The sequence below is a fragment of the Pithys albifrons genome, chromosome 15 (genome assembly GCF_047495875.1).
Source record: "Pithys albifrons albifrons isolate INPA30051 chromosome 15, PitAlb_v1, whole genome shotgun sequence".
NCBI lineage: Eukaryota > Metazoa > Chordata > Aves > Passeriformes > Thamnophilidae > Pithys > Pithys albifrons.
In genome coordinates, this window is record NC_092472.1 from 8,248,209 (window position 1) to 8,274,175 (window position 25,967).

Below are 25,967 nucleotides of genomic sequence, written 5' to 3' on the forward strand. Positions count from 1 at the left end.
TTAAATACTGACTGCTGCTCTGGGATCATTATGGAAAATGTGTTTGGGTAATGTTTTCCAGGGCACCTCAAGGGGGCTGGGCAATTTCTATCAGGAGAAATGCCTTTCCTACCCTAGGAAGGGGAAGTGAAACACACTAAACTGGTCACTGTTTGTTTGTTGTTGATTTTCTTCCTCCCCCAGAACTCTCCAATAAAGCCCAAGGGCAGCAGTTTCCTAAGCTGGGCCAAGCAAAGAGTGGAAATTCAATAGCAAAATGGAAATATCTTTCACTGTGCCACAGGGCAAAGCAAGAGCAAAGCAATTGGAAGTAGAAACAGACACAGGGAGAGGTGACTTTGGGACCAAAAAGGTCACAGGAAGAGGGGAAAAATGAAAAAAAGAATTCAGTGGGGTATGCAGGAGTGGTATCCAGGAGACCAGCCACTGCTTGGCTTTCCAGGACCCTGCATGGCAGTAGAAAAGCCCTGAGCTGCCATGGTCCCATGCAGGGAGCACCAGGGCTCTGGCTGATGCTCACTGCATTGCCCCACAGCAAGCAAGCACAACTGAGCACATGGAGTGGCTAATGCTTCAGCAGCACTTAAAAAGGAGCATTAGAAGCATAGTCCGAGAAGAGGAGAAATTGAATTTTAAGCCCATAAAGCAGCACCCGTCCGTATCTGTGACGGAGCCTCCGCAGCACACAGAGCTGTGCCCGTTCCCAGCTGTTCTGTGTGGGTGGCTGCAGGTGGCTGGTGATGCTCAAGGGAGGGTGCTGAGCTGTTTCAGCACCGGCACCCCAAGAGGTGACTGTTTCCAGGAAATTCTACACATTCCCAGTATCAAAAAACATTTCCAGTGTTGATGCAGAATTTGGGGGTCTGAGGGAAAAGAGAGCTAAGCCAGGCACTTGCAGTGGGAAGCAGACGTTCTCCACATGGATCCAAGCACCCACGGAAGAGGGTACTTTGCATTTCTGTCTCCTTCTGAATGAGAAAGCACCAACTTAGCAACAAAACCCATGGACAAATAGCTCAAGAATAACGTGGTTTTCCACTGTAATTTGTACTTTACACTGCAGCTAACGTGCATTATGCTGAGGGATTGCCGATTCACTGATTTTTCAGGCTTCTTAAGCCCATAATAAAGAGCACATGTCAGGGATTTCATCGCCTGCAGGCAGTGGCAGAAGCTATTCTTCCTTGCTGGCTAATTCAGTAAAAGCCACAGCTCTGCACTTGTGCTGTACATGTCACCGGGAAATACAGATCTGCGCAGCAAACGACGGCCCATGGGGCAGTTCATCAGCTCAAACCCAGCAGCACGGAGAGAATGGCTTGATCCATCAAGTTATAGGAGGTTGGTGCTGTCAAGCTCCTCGGCTCAGCTGTAGAGGAAGGGAGGTTCCTGTCCCCACACCCACAAATCTCCCACCAGAGGAGAAGCACCATCTACCTGTGAGGGTGAGAAGTCGCAGAAGTTGGTACCTGGCTCCTTCACATCAGCCCCTGCAGCCTTGCTGCTCCTCCTCACCCAGCTACCCTGGGGTCAGGCCACCACATCCAGGTGAGGTTACTTTCATTTTACACATGAGAATCTCTGCACACACTATGACTTCATTCAGGCATTGGAAGGGGCTGCCCAGGGAGGTAGTGGAGTCCCCATTCCTGGAAGAGTTCAAGGAATGACTGGACGTGGCACTCAGTGATCTGATCTGGTTGACAAGGTGGGGATCAGTCACAGGTTAGACTCAGTGATCTTGGAGGTATTTTGCAATCTTAGTGATTCTGTCATTTATTCCCTTTCCCCCACTCACTAAGATACAAAATTAATTTTCTGTCATTTACAGTTCATGATCTGATTTTCAATACTCCCCAACACAGAAATATTCACAATCAAGGTGGGGCGGAGACAAGTAACACATGAACATCATCAGCTGAAATGCTTCCCATTCTTTCCATTTTTCAAATACTGGTGGATACCAGCTACAGGACAGCATGTCCTTATATATCATTCACATTTACTTGGATGTGGTGTTTATTTTCATGCAACCAATAGTATATGGAGGAAGAGTAAAAACCACACTCATTTTGTATTTTGGATTCAATTTTACTTAGAAAATTAACTAACACCACTATTTTTTAAAAAACAATCATAATTTAAAAATTTAAGAAACCTCACTTTTTCCTTTAAAATTAAAATTCACTGATGATACACACCCAGCAGTAAAACAGCTTAATTTTGCTCATCATCATCAAGCAGTATTTGAGTGACAGAGTCAAGTTAAAAAGCCCTGATTAGCACATGGAATGACATAAAGGATTCAAACAAAAGCAGAGCTTCAGGTTCCTCAAATACCCCAAATAAATAAAATGTTGGTGTTGGCAAAGTTTGGTTGTGGGATCTCCAACTCATGAGAGGAAAGAATTGCCCTTTTCTCTTGGAGGAGACTCAGACGTGGCACTACATCAGCCAGCAATAAAAACTGATATAACTAACCGAGAGAAGAGTGACTCTGCACTGTCCCCTCTCCCTTCAGCCTTTCTAGAGATGATAATGCAAATAATTTCAATTATTTGTGAATACACAGCTCAAGAGTCAACATGAGTCTGTTCCTAGTGAAGACACATGGCACTCTTCCTGACTGCTCTCTGCTCCTCAGCTAGGCTGGCCCTATTTTGCAGCAGCCCCCAGCCCACACACCCAGAGCTCTGAGCCCACACTGCAGGCAGTGTTTTTCCCAGATACATTGCTCTTATATTCCTGACATGCCTCAATATTGTCAGTCTTTCAAGCAACATTGGCTTTTTTCTAAGATGCAACATTTTCAAACAAAAGAGCCATATTCCAAATTGACAGTCTGAGGACTGAAAGAAACCAGGAAAAAACCTCCCAATAAACCCCAGAATCCCTCCCCTGGCATGATGGACAGCACTTTACAGTCACAGCACTGACTCCACCTGTGTCACAGCGAGTGCTCCAAGTCACTGATTCCTGAGAGCCAAGCCCAAGGGGAAGGAGCCGAATAAATTCAGAGAAAGAGAAAAAAGAAAGAGTAGTGGAAAAGCACCTTTTGCTTCTCTTGAGTCTTTCTGCAGGAACTTCACAAGCACAGCAGAGCAAAAGCAAAAGGGCTTCATTCAGATTTAAAGAGAGTTAAAGCCCGTTGTTCCTAATGGGTTATCATACTTTAAAATAAACCAGATCAGTTGTGTTCAGCTGAGCTGCCTCCCCTGACACCCTGAGTTTTTAGAGCTGGCCTCAGCACATGCCAAGTAAAACTCCATCAAATAATTACCAGCAATTTGGCTAGGGGTAGAATTTTAACCTCAGACTGCATAATTGGGGAAAAATACAAAATCTTGCCAGAGCTTCTTATTTATTAAGGGGATTTTAATAGTCTGTGCTGCTGCTTCACATGCTCCAACTTGCATCTCCTTGGATATTGATGAGTCCTAACCTGCATAGGCAAAGCCCCCCTCCTCTGTCTGGGCTTCTGACAGATTTTCACAATAGTGACACCCAAACTGGACAAAGAGAGGACCTGATGCCATCAGGAATGCTTTATAATAAATACTAGCTGGGCTTTGTCATTCCACCAGTCCAGATCCATGTCAGGAGCTTTGTCTCACAAAGACACATCTGACCATCTGACACTCCTGTGATGGGACATGAGAGCTCAGTGACTCTGGGACCCTGTCCTGCCTCTCCTGCTCTGCCAAAAGTCAAAGCAGCCCCACATAAAGCAACCTCCAGTGTGTCGCTAAAATGGCCACTGATTTTTATGGAGACATAGAATGTGGTCCCATTTTAATTTCAGCATGTGGATCAAGTAATTGTTTGGATTTTAATATTGAGTCTACTTTTCACTGATTTGCATTTAAATGTGTTGTCAGAGAACTTCCAGAAGTCTTTAATAAGAAGGTCAATTTGCATTTTAATGTGCACTTAAAGAATTTGAAGAAGTCTTTTCATGTGAGCAGTGTTATCTGAGTAACATTCACATTGGAGGGGGAACGAGAGCTGCAAGTACAAGTCTAACAAAACTACTTCTTTGAGACAGCCCAGCCTTGTTGGACTTTGTTTAGGGGGGAAAAAAAAGTCTTACTGAAGATGTGCTTTAAAGGCAAAGCTGGAAAGGTAGTGGGGAGTCTCTGGAAGGTGGTGGGGATGGTTGAGGAGGAGACCATGGGGTGGGGCTGGGGAGCTCTCAGCAGGAGCAAATGCACAGAGGGGAAACCTGAGCTTAGGGGCAGACCTGCAGAGGGGCCCTGAGCTCTGCAGGACTGTTTGCTATTACAGGGCAATCCTTCTCTCCTCAATCCAGCGCCATTTACATCCCCACATTGCTGGGATAGGACATGGAGAGGTTGGGTAATTTCTGAGAACCAGAAATAGAACAAGTCTGCTCAAAAGCTAAAACCAAAGACAAACTAAGAGAACAGCCCTCCCAAACCCCAGTCCTGCCCAGCCAAACAGGAACACCCCACTGAGGCACAGACCAGAAGTGTCTCCTGACCATCGCTGTCCCTCCACCATAAAGGGACAAGGACAGCACAGGTCACATTCCACAGCCTTTGACAGAGAACTAGAGCTGCCCAACAGGTCTGAAGGCCCAGCTGGTGGCTGCATAGATGTCCTGACATCCATAAGTACAACAGCAGCACAGATCTTAAGTTAATCATTACCAGCAGCCTGGGTTTAAGTGCTAGAGAAAGAATCTATGTTTCTGATTATGAGCTTTATCCCATAGTTATTCCTAAGCAGAGCAAAACTGAGCTGATATGAAAACAAGCTCTTTATTCCACCTGTAATAGCAACAAAGAAATGGCTTCTTTAGCTTGGGCTTTTTCATGGAGCATTTGTATGTGCCTGCAGGTTATCTTCACCGAAAATTAAATTTCTACACTGCTCAAGTTCTTTATGTTCTCATCTAAGCACCAAACGTATTCAATCTGCAGAATAACACATCTGATCATATAGTTAAATTGTAAAGCAATAAAACTTAAACTCAACAGAATCACAGAACATTCCGAGTTGGAAGGGATCCACAAGGATCACCAAAGTCCAGCTCCTGGATCAACACAGGGCAACAACAAAATGCATCTTACCTGTTTCCAGGTTATGAAAACAGACACCTGATCTAGTCTTTTCAAAAAAATTCTCAAGTTAGGTGTATCTGTGCTAAGTGGAAAGAGTTGGGCTACAGGGGTAGTAGAACCTGTTTCCAAGAAAAAAATGAAGACCAGCTTATCACCAGCAACTAGTGGGGGAACTTAAAGTTGATCAGAAGGTTAAAATCATCTCCTTTAGGTGCCAGAAGCTCCTTGCAGATCCAGCAGTGCCAGTGGGATACAGGAGCTCTGTCCTACTGTTAAACAAATGCATGGCTGAGCCACTCATCAAAAATAAATGACTTGAGGAAACAAAGATATTTATTTTTAGAAGATGAATCCTTCCCTGACGAGGCTCTGTTCAGTTCACATAACTTCACTGCACCCAGTGACTCGGGTTGTTTCCCATCTTCTTGGTGGCTGCTGGCACTGGTGAGGCACTGCTGCCACCCCCCGCCCCTGGCACCACCAATGCTGCAAGGGAGAACTTTTGAGCTGTGAGAGGAACTGCAGAGCTTGGGTCCAACCTCCACACCCTCCCCCCCAGCCTGAGCTTGGCTAAAACTGACAACAGTCCTATTCTGTCCTCAAAAGAAATAGCTGTAATTGAAATCATAGAATCACTAAGGTTGGAAAAGACCTCTAAGATCATCAAGCCCAATGTTTGATAAATGTATATATATACAAATGTATACCCACATCTATACACTGCTCTTAGCCACGGCTGCCCTCCCCACAGGGCTCTCACCATCCAGCTTTGCAGACTGGACGATATTCCACAGTGCAATCCAAGGTTTAAAAACTGCAATTAGCCAAGTGGAGACACATGCAAGGAGGCAGCACAATAATTAGTGAAAAGTAAACTGGGTACTTCAGAGTTTTCATTCCAGAACACATAATTGGTACATAAATGAGAGTGTTTGTTTGTTTTCTTGGTGTGGGGTCACCTACTGCTGTCACTGAACAAAGCTGTCACTGGTTTAGATGGAATAGGCTTCTGCTGCATAAGCCAATTATTTTCTCATGAGAGATTAGAGCATCAATAAAAATGAACAAATAAGCCAGTTCTGATCAGCTGAAATATTGGTTATGTGGTATTTTTATCATATTCTTTATTGCAATAAACATAAACAGAGTTATCATGACCACATGGGCACTGCCAGCTCCTGGGATGTTCCTAAGCCTTGTCCCCATCCTCCAGTCTGGGGGGCTGAGAGGGTTTTAATGTCAGTACCAGGGGTTGCAGGAAGCACCTGTAAGTTACACCTGAGGACCATGTCACCAGCAAGGGCTTTTCCTTCATGTCGAAGACAACACTACTGCTTCCCAAGGTCCCAGTGTTACAAGCCCAGGCTCCTGCTCTTTTCTGAGTTTGCCCAGGTCAACCAGCAAGGAGGGAAGGGCTGTCACTCCCATGATGGGGCGTATGGCTTGTTATTGACAGGAAATCCACAGAGGTATCAGGTGGCAGTGTTCCTTGTGTGTTGTTTTAAAGATCTGCTAATTCATATTGTATTTCCTGATTTGGAGCCAGCAATGTGTTCTTAGGGAAGCATGCTGGGTGGTCTTTAACATTCATTAATGAGTTGTGGAGGAGAAAAAACAGTGAAAAAACAAGTTTTGTATTATTCTGTATTTAACCAACAGTTCCAAGCACAAAGAGATCTTCACTTGTTGAAGAGATGGCTCCGTTTCTGGTGCATTTGGGAGGGTCACAATAATGTATTAGGCATATTGTTGTCAGGGTGTGCAGCACACACCAAGTCAAACTTCAGCTATGAAGGCTGAAAACAAGGTAAAGGTCTCACTGAAATAATTTTAACCACACTGGGGGATGGGCTGAGCAATCCTGATCCTGCCATCACGGACAGGTTCATCCATTTTTACTCAGGACCTTGTGGTTAATACACGTCAGCTCCAAGGGCTGATGAGCAAGGGCTCATCACATGGATTCAGCCTCCTTTGGGGACATACGGGACGTGTCCCTGTCCTTCAGAAGGGGCCTGTTTCATCTGAGCTTTTATCCAGGTGGACGTGTTCAGAACAGCTCAGTAAAGATGTGACTCCTGTACAACCAAACAGCTTTTGGCAAACCATGTCGCTATGAATTTATCCAGCCTGGCGTGTCTCTCCGGAGTGGCCGTGTCACAGCGCCGGGTGAGCGCAGGGGAGGATGGACCGGACTGTGACAGGCAGAAACACAGACAAGCACTTCAGCACACACACAAACCTCCCTGGTTTGCATTTTCAGGTGGGAGTAGAAGATTGAGATAAAAAATGCAGTGTCTCTTGCCTCCCACAACCCTGGCTCCCACACAGCCCTGCCAGGGAAAGGGGAGATGAGCACAGGAATGTGTAGGTCAGGGAACCACTTTTCAGCACTAACATACCACCCTGGTCCCATGGAGAGGACAGGGTGGGAACAGCGTTTGCTGAAAAGCTCTTGGAATATTCCTGACTTGGATCTTACTCCTGTATTTGGGCCAAGAGCATGGCAGAAAAGGGATCACCATGCTCCCTCACACCAGCAGGAACAAATACAGTCCAATGCCTCATAACCTTTCACAAAGCCTTTTTAAAGAAAATACGATTTTCCCCAATGAAATATTCTTTAAGGTTTAACTTAATCTGTTCTCTTCAGTCACTGCATCCCTTGGGAATAAGCACATTAAACCACTGATCATCTGTACAAGCAAGGAAAGGAATTACAGTGCCATTATCAATACAAACCAATTTAAAATCCTTCCAATATTTGGAGAAGAGCTACAGCACAGTTGCAAACAAAATCTCTGATCACTTTTTCAAACAATATTTAATCTGTCCTATGGCTGTGGTCTGTAGAAGCTGTGCCTGCAAAGAAAAAATAGCATTGAACTGAGGTCATCAGCAAACACTTTCTAGCTAATATTTTACTTATTATTCCATTTACTCGGCATATCAAAACATACTTATTACTACAGCTGGGGGTAGAGAAACCTGGCAGGGTCATGTGCAGGAAATTTGGGTATAGAAAAATGTCTCTGTCCCCAAGGTGATCATCCATGTCACCAAACAGCATGGTGGACACTTGGAACATGACAATGGAATTCAGGTTTGGGTTTTTTGGTAGATGGCTGATTTCAGGCCTAGCTTGATTTCAAGCCATCGAGATGTAGATGCAGTGACATGTGGGGAGAGCTGTGTGGGTCGATAATCCCACGGACACGACTGGAAAGGAGCTGGCAGGAGGGTGGTGGGTGTGCACAGGGGATGTGGGCATGGTTAGCGAGGGTGGAGCAGCCTGTGCCAGGCTGTGCCAGACTGTGCCAGCTACAGAACAGCTCACCCACAGGGAGGAGAGTGGGGAGCAGCATCCCCCCATGGCAGAGCGGCCACCCACGCTCAGTCCTACAGGGATGTGTCATGGGGGGACAATTCCCAGCATTCCCAGCAGAGAAAAGGAAGCATGTAAAGCTGTAACCTGTTGCCTCTAGCCAGGACCCAGACAGCAGTGGGCAGACCAAGACCCCACCAGCTTGGGGATCTCCACTGGGGATGGAGAGACAGGATCATCGCTGCCATGAACTCTGGGGCAGAGGGTAACCCCTTTCCATCCCACAGATCAGAGGGGCTGTGGGTTTGAACACGTTTTAAACACAGTGTAAAGTGCAAGAAGTTACTATTTCAGAGCTCCCTAATCCCCTCCTTCAGAAGCAGCAACAAAAACCTTCAAATATTTATGCCTGTGAGAAAGTGGCAGCAGAGATGGGAGCACCTTGTGTTCCTATCACCACCATGCTCCACCAGGTAAACAGAGTCAAAACACTATCTAAAGCAAGGAGGTAGCTGCCAGGGTGTGGTGGAGTCAGTTGTTCTCATATATAGTGTTGTAATGTTTTCCCATGAAATATTCATTAGTCATCCCCACTCACCCCGTCCCCATTAGTACTTGAGCAGAGCAGTGATGACGTGTCCCCTCGGTAGCGCGGTGCCTGCTCTTCCTGTGTACTCAGAGGGAAACCAAATTAGCTCAAACACCTCTGGCTATGGCACGGGCATCTCGGTCAATGTCAGCTTATCTGGGATAATTATGGAAAATACTAATTATCAGAAACAGGTGGGAGTGCGATTTTTTTGCACTCCAAGGGATCGCAAAAGCCCTTTCTGCATCAGCATGGCCACCCCAGCAAGAGGGGACATGCCAACTCTGTGGGGATGGGACTTCTCACAGCCTTTGGAGATGCGGTCCAGCATCTCTGAGCCTTCCTGCAGCTCTCAGCCAGCCCTACTGCACCCTCCAAAACCTTTCATGTCCTCACCCGTTTCCAAAGAAGCACAAATAATTGCAAGTGAGGGACCTCAGGGGAGAGTTGAGGCTGAGGGTTCCCTGGGTGCCAGGTCCCTGCCTTTGTACCCTCAATGCTGCACTCCCAGACTCATTACATTTGAAGGATGGAAAGAGAGTCTTCTAAATCACTGTGGGCTTTAGCAGAGAGATTTGTGATTTGTACATTTGCATGCGAGAGGAATGAGTAATGGCAGCAGGCACGAGGGAGGAATAAATGAACCTGATTATATCCACACCTGCACTGCTGCCTTTGCCCTTGTGCCATATGTTGGCGTCGTCTTTCATGGAACCCTTCCCTGCAGCTGGTACTCCAGGACATACATGTGAAATACATCAAGGACAGGGAACAGACTAAGATTTATTTCTGCTGGCCTGGCCACTTGATCACAGTCAGACCTCAGCAATACATTGCCTTGTTAGGAGTAAGCTGGGCAGACACTTACTCAATGGTTTAACCCTTGGGAAATGTTGTTTTCCCCGATCTACAGATCTCAAACACCTACAGCTTGTTTCAAATGCAGGAGGCTCCAAGACTTTCCTGCTTTTTGGATTGGGATCTAAATTAAACACCAAAACAAGCTGGCACAAGCTCCCCCTGACCAGCTGCACACAGTAAACATCCCAGCAAGAGGCAGTTTGATGTGCTATGTCAAATCTCACCCCTCTGGGAAGATGCCACCAACTGCAGACGTGGCAGAGAAGGAACCAAAGCAGAACCAAGGTGGCACACAGGGATTGCTCACAGGTCCCTCCCCTGAGTGTGTGACACGAGGAGGAGGAACAGGATGGAACATGTGCGCAGGTGCTTTTTGCAAAACACTGGTGTCTCTGCATGAAAATTAGTGCTGTGCAATGGTGTAAAATATTCAGGTGGACATTAATAATTTGTAGCAGTAGATGTATTTTCTTTCTATGAAAAATTAATTAAGCTTGTGAATTATTACAAAAATATTACCCCATGTTTCACGACAGGGTTAGATAATCAGATCCTTACTGGCATTAAAGTGGTGTCAACCTGGGTTTATTCCAGTGCAACCAAGACCAATCTGCCTTGCCATCTTTAGTCCCACCAGAAGTGCAAGCCCTGCCTCAGGACTCAGAGTCACAGAAGGTTTGGGAGCAAGTGGGTGCCTCTCTATGAGCCTGGGGCCAGGGACAGTTTTCCCAGAGGAGGCTGGACTGGACTCATGGCAAAGCTCTGGTCTGTAACCCTACACCTCTCATGGAGAACAGCAAAAGACCTAAGGGAAAATGAAAAGGCTGCTGGGAAGGAAACTAGATATGTCGAGAGTGGAGTTTTAGGCAGAAATAGGGCTGTTTCAATCTAACAGTCCATGGTGAAGACTTCTGAGAAGACTTGCACATGTGCACAGACACACTGAAATGCACACATGCACAGAGAGAGAAAAAATGACAAGCAGAGCAGTAACAATAGTCAAAGAGTAATTTGTTCTTAACCTGTTCAAAATAAAAATAACTGGCATACAAGTTCACTCCTTGGACCATCTGCATCTCATAAGCATAAGTTAAAATCCTGACACCATCTGTTACATTGAAATTTTAATACTGCACCAATATGCCAAATCACAATTCTGTAGCAAGGACAGCAGCCCCCTCACTTCCCAACCTGCTGGGGCTGGGCTCTAATGAAAGAGAAAGGAACTGGAGCCAGCTCAGAGACAAATGGACTGGGGGCTTCTGCTCCTAAGATGGGAGAAGCAGGTCTGGGCCATCAGTACTACCCCATGAGCCCTCACAGCCCCAATAGGAATTTGGTTTAGGCATCTGAAGACTAAACTATAAACAGAAAAACATCCTCTGGGTTCTCATGGAATTTATTTTGTTCTCAACAAAAGCATCCTTTGCCATCCTGCAGAGCCAACAGCTCCATGAAGCCCTTCCAGAGGAGAAATCCATCACTGCCATGATGAGGGTCAAGTTCCCTGGCACCAGCCGGTGTCCTATGCTGGCCATGGAAGTGGCTGTGACTGTCTGGTCCTTCTGCATCTCTGCCAGGCATCAGCTGTGGGCACCTCCCTGACTTCTGTTTCTGATGACAAACAGACACTGAGATACCAGCCACACCCAGTGTGGTTGGTATTGTGAATTTAGGGATAAGCTTGGATTCAATGGCAAAAAAAAATATCTTGTGAAGTGTCTAAAAAACCCTACCTTGCTAAATTAGCCTTGCAAGATTTGTCCCATCTTTTAATTAATCATTACTAGAGAGGCTGTTGAAAATCTTTGCATACTTTTAATGGTCCTAGTGGGAAAAAAATCCATTTTAAAATGGAAATTAATATAATATCTGCACAGCCTTCTTCAGTGTTTTTTTTTCTTAGCAATATTGTAGAGTTCCAAACCATACATCATGTCCTTTGCTGCTCAGAATCAATTTCTTCGAGGAAGAAAACCAGAAATGTGTTCCCTTACCACTGCAGGATATAAAGTGAATGAAGCCAAGGGAGGGGAGGAAGGCAAAATGTGGCCAAGCAAGTAAATCTTACAGACGTAGCACATATCCATTTTTTCCTGATCAATGGAACTATGTAGGCATGTTCACAAAATTTAATTAAGTTCTGTTCCCCCAGAAATCTATGTGCAATGTTTCCTTGCAATTATTTATTTACTATTTGCCATGTAACTTGTAGCTTTTCTCCAGAGAATGATGGGTTTCCGCTGTATTTCCACCAGCAGGAGCAGAGCAGAGACTGCTTCCAAACAGTTTGGGGGAAGGTTTGCTCTTCCCTCATTGTCTGTAGGTTGACTGTCTCCTCCAAAAAGAATCTATTAATGTCTTTAGACATGCTTAAGTATCACAGAATCATAGAACCATAAATGGTTTGTGTTGGAAGGGACCTTAAAGCTCAGCTCATTCCACCTCACTGCCATAGGCAGGGACACCTTCCACTAGACCAAGTTCCTCCAAGCCCCATCCAACCTGGCCTTGGACACTTCCAGGGATGGAGCAGCCACAACTTTTCTGGGCAACCTGTGCCAGGGCCTCGCCACTCTCACACCCAAGAATTTTTTTTCTAATATCTGATCTAAACCTATCTCTTGTCCTATCACTCTAGGTCCTTGTAAATAGTCTCCCTTCATCTTTCTTTTAGGCTCCCTTCAGGTACTGGAAGGCCACAATTAGGTCACCCCAAAGCCTTTTCTTCTCCAGGCTGAAATTATGAAGGTGTTTGTACCAAAGCCATGAGCAAAAGATGGAAAAAACAATTTTCAAGTGAACCAAAAGCCATTCTGCTGCCAGCAGTCATGGATGCCTTGGGAGTTGGGCCCCTCGTGCTTATTCATGTCCAGACTTGGTTTGATCCCAAGTCTGTTGTTGCTGGATTGCGATTGCACAAACAGAAATGCCTGTGCTACTGCAGCGAATTTATTTGGACACAGCACAAAGTGCAACAGCCAGTCACAGGGATAGGAACCATCCCATGGAAGGGAACAGTCCAGTCTGAGCCAGGTCTGAATCCTTTGGTTTATCTGTTGGAACAGGAAGAGGTTGGCAAATCTGTCATCCTGCCTACGTGAGCAGGGTCTGGCTGCCAGCATGCCACCTGCCTTGTTCCAGCCTGACTGGGGACACGTGGGCTGCTGGCAGAGAGGAAGGGATGCAATTATTGAAAGTTTCAAGTGGATAATTTCTGGTACTTTGAGTTTCAGCACAAGAAAGGTTTTCAGACTTCTTAAACCCAGAAAACTTGTATAAAGTGAACACTGATGCTTCCTAGCTACAAGTCAAGTATTTTGAATATTTAGGAATGGAAGTAAGTTAGCAGAATTTGATCTTCCTCATCAATGACCTCCACTAGGTCTGGGACCTGGACTCTCCCAGGCACTGGAGATGTCACTGATATGTGGAAATTCTTCCCATAGATCAAACTTACAAGAACTTTTCAATTCCTCTGCAAGAAATGATACCTCTTGATTTCTGCCTTCTCTTAGAGGACTATAAAAGAGCAGATTCTTTAATGAAGTCTTTACCAGTGAAAGCATTTTTATCAACATCCTTATTTAAATATTCTTTGTCTATGCAAGGTAAGGCATAGCAGCTTTCTATCTGAAGACTCTGCACAGAGGGAAGGGAATGATTTAATCCTCAAGTAATATAAGTGCATTGACTTGAGAGAATAGAGGGTTTGTTCTCTTGAATGCTCACAAATGAATGAAATCAAGAATACCTGGAAACTGCTCTTTTCCCAGCTAGAAAATAGAAGTTTTGTATCCTGGCAATTGTGGCTTCACCAGGGAAAGTGAAGACACCCTTGGGCTGCACGTGGTTTGGGTTATAAACAGTGACCAAGGAAATGAGGGAATTTATTCATGCCATGGGTACAAAACCTCTCTAACTACAAGTCTGTGGTTCAAGAGGTGATGACAGAATTAGAGAAAGCAATTCTGTCCAGTCCTGGAAGGAATGGCAGAGAGGTAACTCAGTCAGAGAAGAGCATGCAGGTTATAGAATATCACAGTCAAACTCATGAGCCAAAAGGAGCCCAACTTCCAAAAGTTGTCAGCAACAGGTTTCCAACAGTGACCTCTCAAGGAAACAGAATTGTACTTAAATAAAGTACATTAAACGTATTCTCTAGGTCACACAATGGGATATGTTCCATGGCAACCCATCCTAATTAGCCAGTCCCCATGGGAACACATACTGCCAGGGTAAGCAGCAGCACAGCTGCAGAAATGCTTGGCCAGATCTGCACTTTTGGGAGCTGGTGCAGCTCTGCTGGGCTCAGCTTCTCTCCTCTAACCTGAGCTCTTCATGGATGCTCTTATGCCTATAAATATAGCATTAACAATAAAGATCATAAATAATGTAATAAATAGCATTATTTATGCATAAAAAAATATTAACACTGGCCACAAATGGACCATTAATTTAGAAACAGAATTCCCTCTGTAATTTCTCAGGAGGACAGTGGCCATTTTTTCCCCCAGTTATGCTGCAACATCAAACCAAAGGAAAAAGCATCAGGCATCCTCTTGAGGACCAGCTCCCTGCACTGACTGATGATCCTACTAGGAGAGTAAACCAAAGAAAACCAAAGCCAAAATACTTTAAAAACAATTAGCAACTCCTCAAATGAGTCTTCATTGATTTTGGCACGTTAGGACAAGGAGGTTTGAGACCTTCAGTGAAGCATCTCACTGTTTCCAGAGGCCCCAGGCTTCTACTCTGGTGCCTACACTCTCTTGCCATGTGACAACGTACCAAGGCAATGGCACTGCAATAGAAAACTTTGTTCAAATTGTACATTACGGATGCAGGTGGTATATCTAGTGTAGCTGGTGGTCAATAATCACATTTTTATAGGAGTATGCAATGAACAAATTTGCAAGAAGCCATGTTCACCTCTGCCTCAGGATCAGCTTCTGCAATCCCTCTGGTCCTTCATGGAACCAAAGTCGGACTCGCTCACACTACCAGTGAAAACTCTGAGCTGGGAAAAACTCAGTGAAATTCCCTTGCAGGAGCACAAACACTTTTCCAAGCTCCTCTCTCCTTTTTGCTCACTCTAACTTTGCTCAGAGGTTTTGGCTTTGAGAATATTTAAAGTGCAAAATTCAGTCAAAATCAGCATGTTCCACTGGGTTCTATTTCAGCCTGATTTAATTCCACTGTAAAAATACACTCAGATTCAGTTTGATGGAAATTCAATCTGAAGACTTGAAATAAGTCTCCTTCAAAATATGCAGAGAGAGAGTTTTCTCTTTAAATTTGGCTCTCAGGCCCTGGCCGAAGCCTAAAGCTTGGAGGGCAGTACCAAGGAGTTCCCAGCTCCAGTCCCAGCTCAGAGGAAATAGGAGAACATCCCTTGGGCTGCTGTTCCCTCCAAACTAGTTCTGCTTTACTAGGAATGCACACTGAAGGTCAGGTTCATTTTCCTGCTTGGAATTAAATGTTTGGGGATGTTGTAGTCACTTTTCAACACACTCCAGAGCTCTGTACTTGAGCACAGCTGTGGAGATTTTCACAGGCAGACTTAAAGGAGTTTGTTTTCAAGTTTTTTTTAGAATCATAGAATATCCTGAGTTGGAAAGGACCCACAAAGGTCACCAAAGTCCAACTCCTGGCCATGCAGAGGACAACCCCAAGAACCCCACCATGTGCCAGAAAAAAGAAAAAAAAAGAAAAACCCAACGCCCCACACAAACCCCTCATAAAATTGCAAGTCCTTTCTATAGAACAGGTCAGAACATTCAAGATGAAATTTCCTTCAAATATGGTGCCTTATCAAAGCAACAAGTTTCACTGACACACAGGATAACCTACAAAATTTGTTAGTAGGAATTACATGTGTCTGATCATCTCAGAGAAAGAAAACTGAGAGACATGAACAATTTAAGAGAAGTTTAAAGCTGCTGGATACAACCTGCTGTTGCTGCAAAGCAGCCCCAGCACCAAGTGGCATCACAGCAGCAGGGTTTTCAGGATGGATTGCAAACCAGGATGACCACACGCTATTTTTGGTAGCAGAATTATTTAGCTGCCTTAGCAGCTAATCAATGAGCTCCTATAAATCGTTAATCACTTTTTTAGTAGATCCAGAAGCAATGATGGCAAATTTTTAACACTAGTGATGTATGAGCCAGCTCACGGACTGAAAGGATATGAATGAGGGTCAATACAAAGGGGTCACAGGATCACACTTCAATTGACCAGTTTATATTTCTGGATATTTCAACAAAGCTTGTACCAGCTATTGAAATACAACAAATATTCTCACAATTCCAGACTTTTCCCTTAAATATTATTGGACAAATAATTTAACAAGCTAATGTGGAACAACTAAGTAAAACAGCCCCCACAATTCTCTGATGGTCATTCCCTATTTTATTTACTCATATCCTGCTAGCAGAGATAAAGCCAAGGGATATTCATGACAGAAGAAAAGTCACAGAATCACAGAACCCCAGAGTGGTTTGGGTTGAAAGAGACTTTAAAGCTCATCTCAGTCCGTTCCCCTTCCACTAGACCAGGTTGCTCCAAGCCCTGTCCAACCTGGCCTTGAACATTTCTAGGGATGGGGCAGTCACAACTTCCCTGGGCCACCTGTTTCAGCGTCTCACCACCCTCACAGGGAAGAAGTCTTTCTTAATATCTACCACCAGGCCCCTGCACTGAGCCAGGGATGGACAACATCACCTTAGACATTGAGGTTTTATATGGCACATTAGTCATCAGACCCAAGAGGTATTCCAGGTGTTCAGCACTTCCCAAATCATCCCAATACTACACTTACTTACACCATCAGATTTGGAGCTTGACCTCCACTGTTCTTTAAACACTTGGGTTAACATTAGAAAGCACAATAACAGCAGCAATGTTTGACTGTGTTCCAGAACTGACTTGAGCACATCTGAAAGTAGCAGGGGATTCATTCCCACAATTCTTTGACCTGGCCATCTCAGCCAGTACTATACCTTAGTGACAATTAAAGCAATTCCACCAAGTCTAACTCACTTCAGTCTATTTTCTTCCTTTGCACAAAATACAATTTTGAGCAAGTTTCAAGGAAAAAAATTACTCTTGCTGCTTGCACAGAAATCATTTAGATTTTGCTTTGTGTCTCCATATTTACTGTATGTTAGCCTTGAACTTGAAAAGCTGAAGAAAAAAAAAGAAGACAAAACTGAGAAAATATTGTGGTTACAAAATTAAACAAATCCAGGATGGCTGGACAGAAAAAACCCAACCTGCTGTAAGGAAGTGTTTGTCTGTGTGTACAATATGTTGCTTGTATTCACTGAATGAAAAATATCTGAGTTGTGTTTTCTTATTTACATTCCTTTGCTCTTTATGATTCTGTTTTCCTAAGAAACACATCTACATTTCAGTAAATTTTGGAAAAGGCCAGACCTTACCAGGCTGCAGGAAGCTGTAGAAAGTGGCTGGCAGGAGCCATTCCTTGCCGCTTCACAGCCACAGCCCAGGGATGCTGGGCCACTTCCACACGGATTCTGCTGTCCCAGGGCAGCAAACCAGGCATTCCCTATTTCCTCTCTCTGAACAACATCTACTTTTATTACAGCAAACCTCTCCTCTGATCAGCCTCTCCAAACGGTGCTGTGGGACCTCATGTGCACTGTTCCTGGCCAAGAGCCAGCTCAAGACTGCAGTTTAAAATGCATTGATTTTTTTCCCCCTCCCTAAATGCCAGCCCTCCTTGGTTAATCCTTTAGCCATTACAGTCTTTTTCTGGATCAGAGAGCAGCAGCAGCAGTGAAGTGCCACAGGGGAGGCTCTGTCTCCAGTCCCACCCACTGGTGCTGCACAGCAGTGGTGGTGGCTGGGGTGACCAGGACGTGCCCAAAGCTGTCCTTATGGCCAGGCCCTCACTCCACCCAACCCTGGGGGCATATTTCCACTACTCCTTAGCACACAGCTGTCCTGACAGCTTGAAAAGAGAGGAAAGACACAAACACCAGACCACAGCCAACTCTTTGGGCTGTGCTGATTTATCTCCTGCATTCTCAAAGCCCCTTCCATCACAGAGACCTCCACAGACATGGGACAGAGGGATAATGATTGCCCTCAGCAAGGAACCTGCCTGGCTGCTGTGCAGGTTTTGGGACAGGGGAGTAGACCTATCACCAAGAGATGCTTTGGAGCAGGAGGGAACAATCTGTACAATCTTGCTAATGTTTATCTCAAACATTCCAGTCAATGAAGATCATACCCAAAGGGTCAGGAGATAAACAGCCATGGCATGAATGCTGTATAAATAGAGATCAGGTCTCAAAACCTGTTCTTTCTGTTTCCTCAACATCACTTTTCATACACTGATAGAATGAACTCTAAGTCCTACATCCAATCACCCTTTTTACCAAAGGGTTTTACCAAGTTTTGCTTTAGTTTCCCATTGAGCTGGAGATTCTTGGCCTAATCTGACAATCATATTTGACACTAGTGGCTTTCAAAAAGTAACAGAATTTTTCATCTATGGAATAACTCTAATCAGGCACTCCACAGGTTTTGAGTCTGCCATGACAAACTGGGAAATAATCTACTCAAGTCTGACCAAAAAGGCTCGGAGCAAGGTCCTTCTGACATGGTTATACTAACAGACTTGGCTGACTACAGCCCCCCTACCTGCAAATGATCATCGTTGTGAGAGTTTTGTTTGGCAAAAGGGACCAGAGGCATTGATGATGACAATAATTACCTGGAAACAGAAACACCTCCTGGCAGCAGGGCAGAAGCTCGTATTATTCATTGGATTTGTCTTCATTTTGCTTGCTTTGGGGTAATTTTGATCTTCACTGATTTAAAACCAGACAGAAGCAACTACTAGATCATATGACAGTATCAGTTTAAAGAGAGGGGAAATGAATGACGTTCCTTTCCCGTATCTAACCCGTTTGACAGCACAGCTGTGGGTGTCACTGTGCAAGAGCGTTCCATTTTGTTAGTCAAATTTCTGCCACGCAATGAATTTATGAGTCAGTGGTAGGCACATCAGTATGGGATCCTTTAGTTCTGTTCACATATGCACAGTGACAGGTCCCAACTTGCTGCAGTAACCCCAAATATATTTTCCTATCTAAGAGACACCAGGAATACCCCAGAAATATGTGAACAGGGCATTCACAGAGGGGCTTGCTTGGCATGTCTCCTTCCTCCTGCACATTCCCACCCAAAAGGATTTATCTATTTATCCCCAGAATAATCTGAAATGTACTTGACACACATCTCTTCACATCAGCCTCCTAGCAGCAGCTGTAAAGCACACACAGCCACCACCTTCTCCACAAAGTAAGGTGAGGCACCAACATTTACAGCTGTGCCTGGAGCAAGTGAAACCAGTACACATCCTACAAGAGCAAGCGCATTATTAATTTTGGCTTTCAGAGCTATAGTGACAGAACATCTCATGGTTTCCTTTGCACGTTTGCAGGTGCTTGAGCTGCTCCCCATATGCAGGTGTGAAGTGCCTCATGCAAGGCAGGGCTTTACCAATCAGACCAACTGCCCTGATTTTCTTGTGTCTGCTCAGACTTTGAAGCATGGTCCTAGGAGGGGCAGGGGCAGTCATCTGTCTACATTTCTGTATTCCTTGCTGCTCAGTAACTTGAAGGAGCTTTTGAGAACCCCTCTCCACCTGCTTGTTGTGGGAAAATATTTGGGTTACACTGAGGGCTGACATATCTAACAAATTCCCCTTCACTGTGTCTGGTTGTCCTTGCCAGTACCCCCACCTTGTCACTAGTTCTTTCTCTCCAGATTGTGTGTGAATTTTCTCTCCTTTCCCTCCATCTGTACTCCTTTTATATCTGCTCCTGTGTCCAGCAGTCTCCCCTCCCTGCTGGTGTCACCCCAGCAGGGCAGGGGCCAGGCTGCTCCCGTGGTGTCATCCATGATCCATGTCCATGCCAGCCACAGCTGTGCACAGAGCCATCAGAGCAAAGCAAGGGGGTTGATGTGAAACAGGGAGCTAGGATCTCCCCTGTGTACTGTGAGCTGCTCAGAAAGCCTATTGCACTCAGGGAGAGAAGGAACATGTCATCAGCGTGTTGGAGAAATAGCCATGTGCAGATGGGGCTGCCATGCACTTTTCCCCCTTCCCATCCCATCCCATCCCATGCCATCTCATCCCATGCCATCTCATCCCATCCCTCTGCTGTGTCCTTCAGTCCCAGCTGCTCCACAGACAAACACACACAGTCCGTCGTGTCACTGAGCTGCTGTCAGAAGTTCAAACCTTGTCTCTTTCCAACTTGTGTTTTTGCTCTCCTGGCAATCCCAGCATACACGTGTAGGACTGTCATCCCCATTACTGGCAGTGCTGCAGGATTGGAAGGAGGCAAGAAGATTTGGTTTGTGGGTTATGATGGAGGAAAGCGGTGCTGCCACAGGAACAGAGTGAGGCTGAAAAGGACTGAGCCAGCCCACAGGCTGTAACACTTCCTGCTCCCTCACCACATTCATCAGATATTCAAGTGCACACTTTTGGTTCATGCTATTGTAAAGGCTGAAAACAGGTAAAAATGAAGATCCAAGAACAAGTTATTCACCTTCTTCAAAAATGAGACAGTTGGAGATGAAGTTTTACTTTAAGGTCATCAAAACAGAAGTTGAGGAGAACCCACAAAATGGCTCACGTCAGAAATTCAGAAAGCATAAAATTTAAGGAAACATCTTTACCATAAGAGAAACTGGAGGAGAAAAAAAATGCACAAGCAGACCCTCAGCTCCTTTCCTCCACTCACCTGTTCTGTGAGCACAAACCTGTCTGGGCCTCCTGCCCACCCACACAAAGAACTGTTCAGTGACAACTTTAATGGACCATCACAGCTTGTCTCCAAACCCTCCTGTGCCTCTGCCTATTTGGAGCTGGAATGGAGACCAGCTGTGCCCCAAGGACTGCACCGTCATTCCCAGCACTGCTCTGAGGCCATCCTGCCATCCCTCAGCAAACAGCTGTAGGTCAGCTGTGCTGGCCACGTTCTGCAGGCCCTACATTTTGGGAAAACCTCCTCCACGGGGAACGGCATCTCCCATTAGCCTTAATAGCCCCTAAATCTGAACACAAGGAGAAAATATCATGCAATATTAATGGTGCAGTACTTTGACTGCACACACTGTACTCGTATGAGAGGTTTCTCAGGTCACACCCTGTCCAGTCCATCTAAGCTACTTTCAAATGGATTTGCACATGAAGAATGTTCTTTATCTTCTCACCAGCCACAGGCATTTACCTTCTGAGTGGTGTTTGGAGCACACAAGGTATTTGGTGTATCAAAAAAATATTCCTCCCTCTATTCTTCCTTCTTTGGAAGTAGTCATCCTTTTCCAACTGGGAAGAGACCCTCCAATGGGCCTTTCACATGAGCTACTGAGCAGCTCTGCAAAGACCACCTCTGCCTCTCCCTCACCAGTTGTGTTAGACACCTCCCAGCTTTAGGCCCATTAACCTGATCACAATATCTTGATGAATTAATGCTCTTACAGACACAGTTGGAAGCTTCTAAGTAAATAATTATGGATAAGCAGCTGCAGAGGAGATGTCATGTTCCACTAGAAAGCCAGATGTCAATTTTATTGGTCCTCAAAATTTCAAATGAAATGGTTTCAGGAAATGTGGAACAAAATTATTTTGGAAAATTTGGAAAGGGGGTTCTTTTGCTCTGGATGAATTCTGGGCCTGCTCTTAGGGGGACCAGCTGCAGCCAGACCCCAGACCAGGCACACCTGTGGCTGCATCACAGCAGCAAAAGGTACAGAGTGTAACAGAACCATTCAGGTCGAGATAAGAGACTGATTTGGCATCACAGCCACAGCTTTAGATTTTACCTGTGGAAGAACCCTTTGAAAAATCCATCTCTGAAACTCTATCAGTGTCAAAAATCCACAAAACTGATAGGAGGCAAATGCAAAGCCTGTTGAACAGGGTAAAAGTATTTCTAGGAACTTTAACTGGATTGAGCTTTTCCTGCACTGGTGAGAGAAGATTTTGTGATACCTGTTATAGACTTTCACTCTCCAAAACTTCTAAGGTACCTCACATCTTGGTCCCTGACCACGGCTGTAGTGATGTGGAAGCAGTGAGCAACCCTTGAAGGCAAAAAATTAAATACCATGAAAATCAGGAGTCTGTGTTTGCTAATTCAGGCAAAACCCATGTTCATCCTTCCTTCAATTAGAAAAAAACATTGTGTCTATAAGAAACTTAAATATTTTTAATGATTTTAAATATAAATGCAACCACAATTTATTATAATCCATTCCTTTAACTACATTAATTCTTCTCCTAGAACTTGTATGAGTTTCAAGCAGAAGCTGCCTAATAACACCAATCATCCATCCTGCCGGAATATAAGCAGATCCATGACCTTGGAATAATTTAGCTAAGAAATCCAGCTAGAAAACTAATTTTAAGTAAATCTATGGATGTCAAAAACCCAGATGGCTTTTCAGGATGCTAACTTAAGCTTCATTACATAAGCAGATTACAGCTGCCTGTTGAGCCCCACACAAGAGTAGATGGTGCTGAATCCACGGAATTACATCCAAACTGTTCACTTCCTGATACATCTTACATCTAAAACTTTTGTCAGCTCTGCTTGCCTCGAGCCTGTTAACTGTGAGCACCACACCCAGCACAGCAGCTCTGCCAGCCAAGCGTTATCCCTCTATCCCTCTCCCAAGGCCACTGGCCAAAGAAGCAGCTGGATAAAGCCCATTTCTACAGACAGACTGGGGAATTGTTCCATCCTTCACCCTCCTCAAATGAAAATGGAGGAAAAAAGCCTCATGAACTGCTCAAATGTTTAAGCACAGCAGTTGTGGAATGATTTTCTGATACAGACTTATAGAATCAAAATTACCCTCACGTTACCAATGGTAACCAGCCTCTACCTGAGTATCATCTTAGGAAGTTAATGAGCCTGGCAGCGCTACCGGCTCACATCAGCACAGAGTGTGATCTGATGTGACTGCAGGAAGGAGGGCACACACTCCTCATGGTGAGGACAGTTGGTTTCCCACAGGCACATTGCATAACAAGGCACAGCACCCTGCCCCTCTGCTCCAAGCCCCCATTTCAGAGCACAGCAGCTGGCTTCGAGAAGGCCCCGTTGAAACGCGGCCAGAGGGATGGGATTGTGTTTTCCCTTCCCTGCGTGGAAGTGTGTCAGGTCTGCTGACAGATGGCTTGGCTGACTGTGCTTGACAATTATCAATCTGCTATTACCTTTGTAAAGTGAATCCCATTTGAAAATGTTCTGTAATTAATTCTGCAGTGTGTTTGCAAGGCTCATCTTGTATCCTACACATTCTGGGAAGTGTGCAAGGCACTCAGCTGGCTGATTTACACAGCCAGAGGCACCACATCCTCCAGGCACGGGGACGGAGCACTTTCAGCAGTCTGTGCTGCCACCTAGCCAAGGCCAACCCGCTGAGTTCAGCCTTGATTTGCATTTCCAAAGCTTAAACGAAATGTATCCCCCCAGATCTAAATAAAGCCTTAGTCTGCGGCAGACACAAGGAAATTGGCACTCTTTTGCTTTGGGAATTGTACAGTCAATGGAAGAGAGCAGCTTAAACCAGAGACTTACATTTCCCTCTGAAACATCTTGTACTTACGGTAGAAGACATATTCGGTGTAGCTGGACCAGACCTTGTCATCTGTGTACTGGTTGATGAAGGAAGCTGTCACTGAGGAGTTACAGGCCACCATGTGGAATCCACACTCGGACAACATGTCGAAAGCCCTCTCCAGGTGCTTGAACTTGAGATAAAACCTGGAGGTGTACCTTTCTGGAGCCCTGTCTGGGTCTCTGCTTTCATTCAAACTTTCTCCAAATACCTCTTTGACCAGAGCAATCCTTCCACAAACCAAAATCCTTGGGACCCTCCTGAATTTGGCATCTGCTTGGCTCTCTCTGCCAATAGTGCACGACCCCCGGTACCCGATAGTAATGAATCCCCACTTCCGATCGGGTGGTAAGAGCGATGAGGGTGGGCATATTCTCGTGTCACTGCCTTGGGAGACCTCTTCGTAGTCACTGTGGCAATAATCATCAGGGCTTTGCTTGTTGTCATCAGGAGTCAGAAGTTTGACCAAGTCCGGGAGCTGAAAATACTCAGCCTCCCTCTTGAGCCTTCCCTTCTCTGGGAAGTGGTCAGGCAGGACCACTTGCTTGTCCCTGAGATAGTCCAGAATATAGCGGAAAAGGAAACCATCTCTGTCAATGAAGAATCTTCCCTTTGAGTCCTTGGCCAGATCGTTGGCTGTGTCTCTCTTTGGGGTGAACATTTTCCACAGCAGGGAGTGAGGGGTGCCAACCAAGGTAGAGTGGCGAGTGAAGTAAACCTGGCCACCCACGTTGAGCTCCACTACCTCTGGGAAGGAGTGCAGCCCAGTCCCCTGCTCCCGAGAAGGAAGGTAAGTCCTGCAGTTGCCACTTAGAGCCATTGTACTTTAAACCAGAAATCAGCAGCACAAAGCAGCACGAGTATCAATCACATCAGAGGGTAGAATAAGGCTCCCAACATTAAGGAGAAACAGTGGGGAAAGTAGAAGTGAGAAAATAATAATTGCCCAAAGGTTTGTTTAAAAAAAAATCTGAATTGTCCATGAGTGACAGTGTGGCAGAATAGGTTTGTACCCTGAGCCACGGAGGCTGGAGAGCAATCACCTCATGAAATGCAATCACATCACTAGATCTTCCAACAAAGCCATCAAAATCAAGGTCATGCCAAGCCTATGGCCATTCACAGGTCTGTCAAAGGGGAAAACAAAATAAGGCACAAATTACTCTTCTAAGCATCACAGCAGCTGCAACAAAGCAGAGCAGTTTGTAGAGCCAAGCTAGATCTTCTAAATAGGTCTCTATTTTTGCAAGTTCTACACTTCCTTTTCACAAGCATTCATCAATGGAAGAGCTACATATGACTCCACTGTTTAAAAGAAAATGCATACTTCATCTTTAAAGAAATGTTTAAATTAGACATGCACGTGAGGGAACAAGAACAGAGAGTCTTACCTTGGTTACAATTAATGCATGGCTCTTGTAAGGGAACCAAAATGTCAAGACACTCAGAACACACATACAGGCACACAGGGTCCGGGTAGTGTGAATCCAATCCCAGCAAGGGACAGCAAAGGCAAGAGAAGTGCTCTTAGCAACATCCGTGTAGATCTCAAGAGTTAAACCGAGTCACAGGGAACTTAACCGTGACGGGTGATGAGGAAATTGGTACATACAGCACGGGGGAGGAAAACAAAACAAATAAATAAATAAAACACAAACCCAAAAATTCCCAAGTGGATGCGTTGGGCTGGGGGAGCGGGAGGGCAGCGCGGGGCGCGTCCGCCAGCCCCGATGACTTGCAGAAAGCCCGCAGCCTGCGCTAGGGACTGCCGGGCTCCGGCGGCTCCCGCGGCGGCAGCAAGGCGGGCAGCGCGGCCGGCGGCAGCGCCATGGCCCGCCGGGACCGCCGGGGCCGCCCCGCGCCGCCCCGCTCCGCCCCGCTGCGCGGCTCCGCGCGGCTCCGCTCAGCGGCGCGGGGCCGGGAGCGCGGAGGGCGATGCCGATTGCATCATCTTAAAGGAGTCGGGCCGGGATGGGCGCCCGCGTCCCGCGCCGGGAGCGGGCAGAGCGGGGCAGAACTGGGTCAGGGGCACGGCCGGGACCCGCGGCAGCACCGCGGGCAGCAGCAGCACCGCGGACAGCGCCAGTCGCCGCCTCGCCGGGTCCGTGGCCGCTGCCGCCCGCTCCGCTCGAGTTGGGGTGAAGTCCCCGCCCCGCTCCGTCCCCTCGGCCGGCAGCGCCCGTCCCAGCCCCTCCACAACGTGCCTTTCCTGGCTCCCGGGGGTCTCAGCCGGCGATGAGGGCGGGCAGGGCGGGAGCGCCCGGCGCGGGGGTGCTGCCGGCACCCGCGGCTGTCGGACAGGACCGGGCTTTTATCCCTATTTCCCCAGCAGCGACTGGCGAGGGCAGGAGCCGGCGGGGACGGGAGGAGGAGGAGGGACCGGAGGCGGCTCGGGCGGCGCGTATCCCGCACCCGCTTTAGTTGTGGGTCT

General features: G+C 46.0%; 1 protein-coding gene across 2 annotated transcripts in view; it reads right to left on the reverse strand.

The window, feature by feature from the left end:
- Positions 1-25,741, reverse strand: part of KCTD16 (potassium channel tetramerization domain containing 16) — a 74,936-nt gene extending 49,195 nt beyond the window's left edge. Inside the window, exons 1-2 of one of the 2 annotated variants that reach the window (XM_071570316.1) lie at positions 25,195-25,741; positions 23,525-24,663 (exon numbers count right to left, since the gene is read on the reverse strand). In XM_071570316.1, coding sequence (XP_071426417.1) covers positions 23,525-24,356 — 832 coding nt within the window. In that variant the 5' untranslated portion in view covers positions 24,357-24,663; positions 25,195-25,741. Of the gene's footprint in view, positions 1-23,524; positions 24,664-24,927 lie in introns of both variants that reach the window. The other variant, XM_071570315.1, reaches the window with a different exon arrangement.
- Between the last annotated feature and the right edge of the window lie 226 nt (positions 25,742-25,967).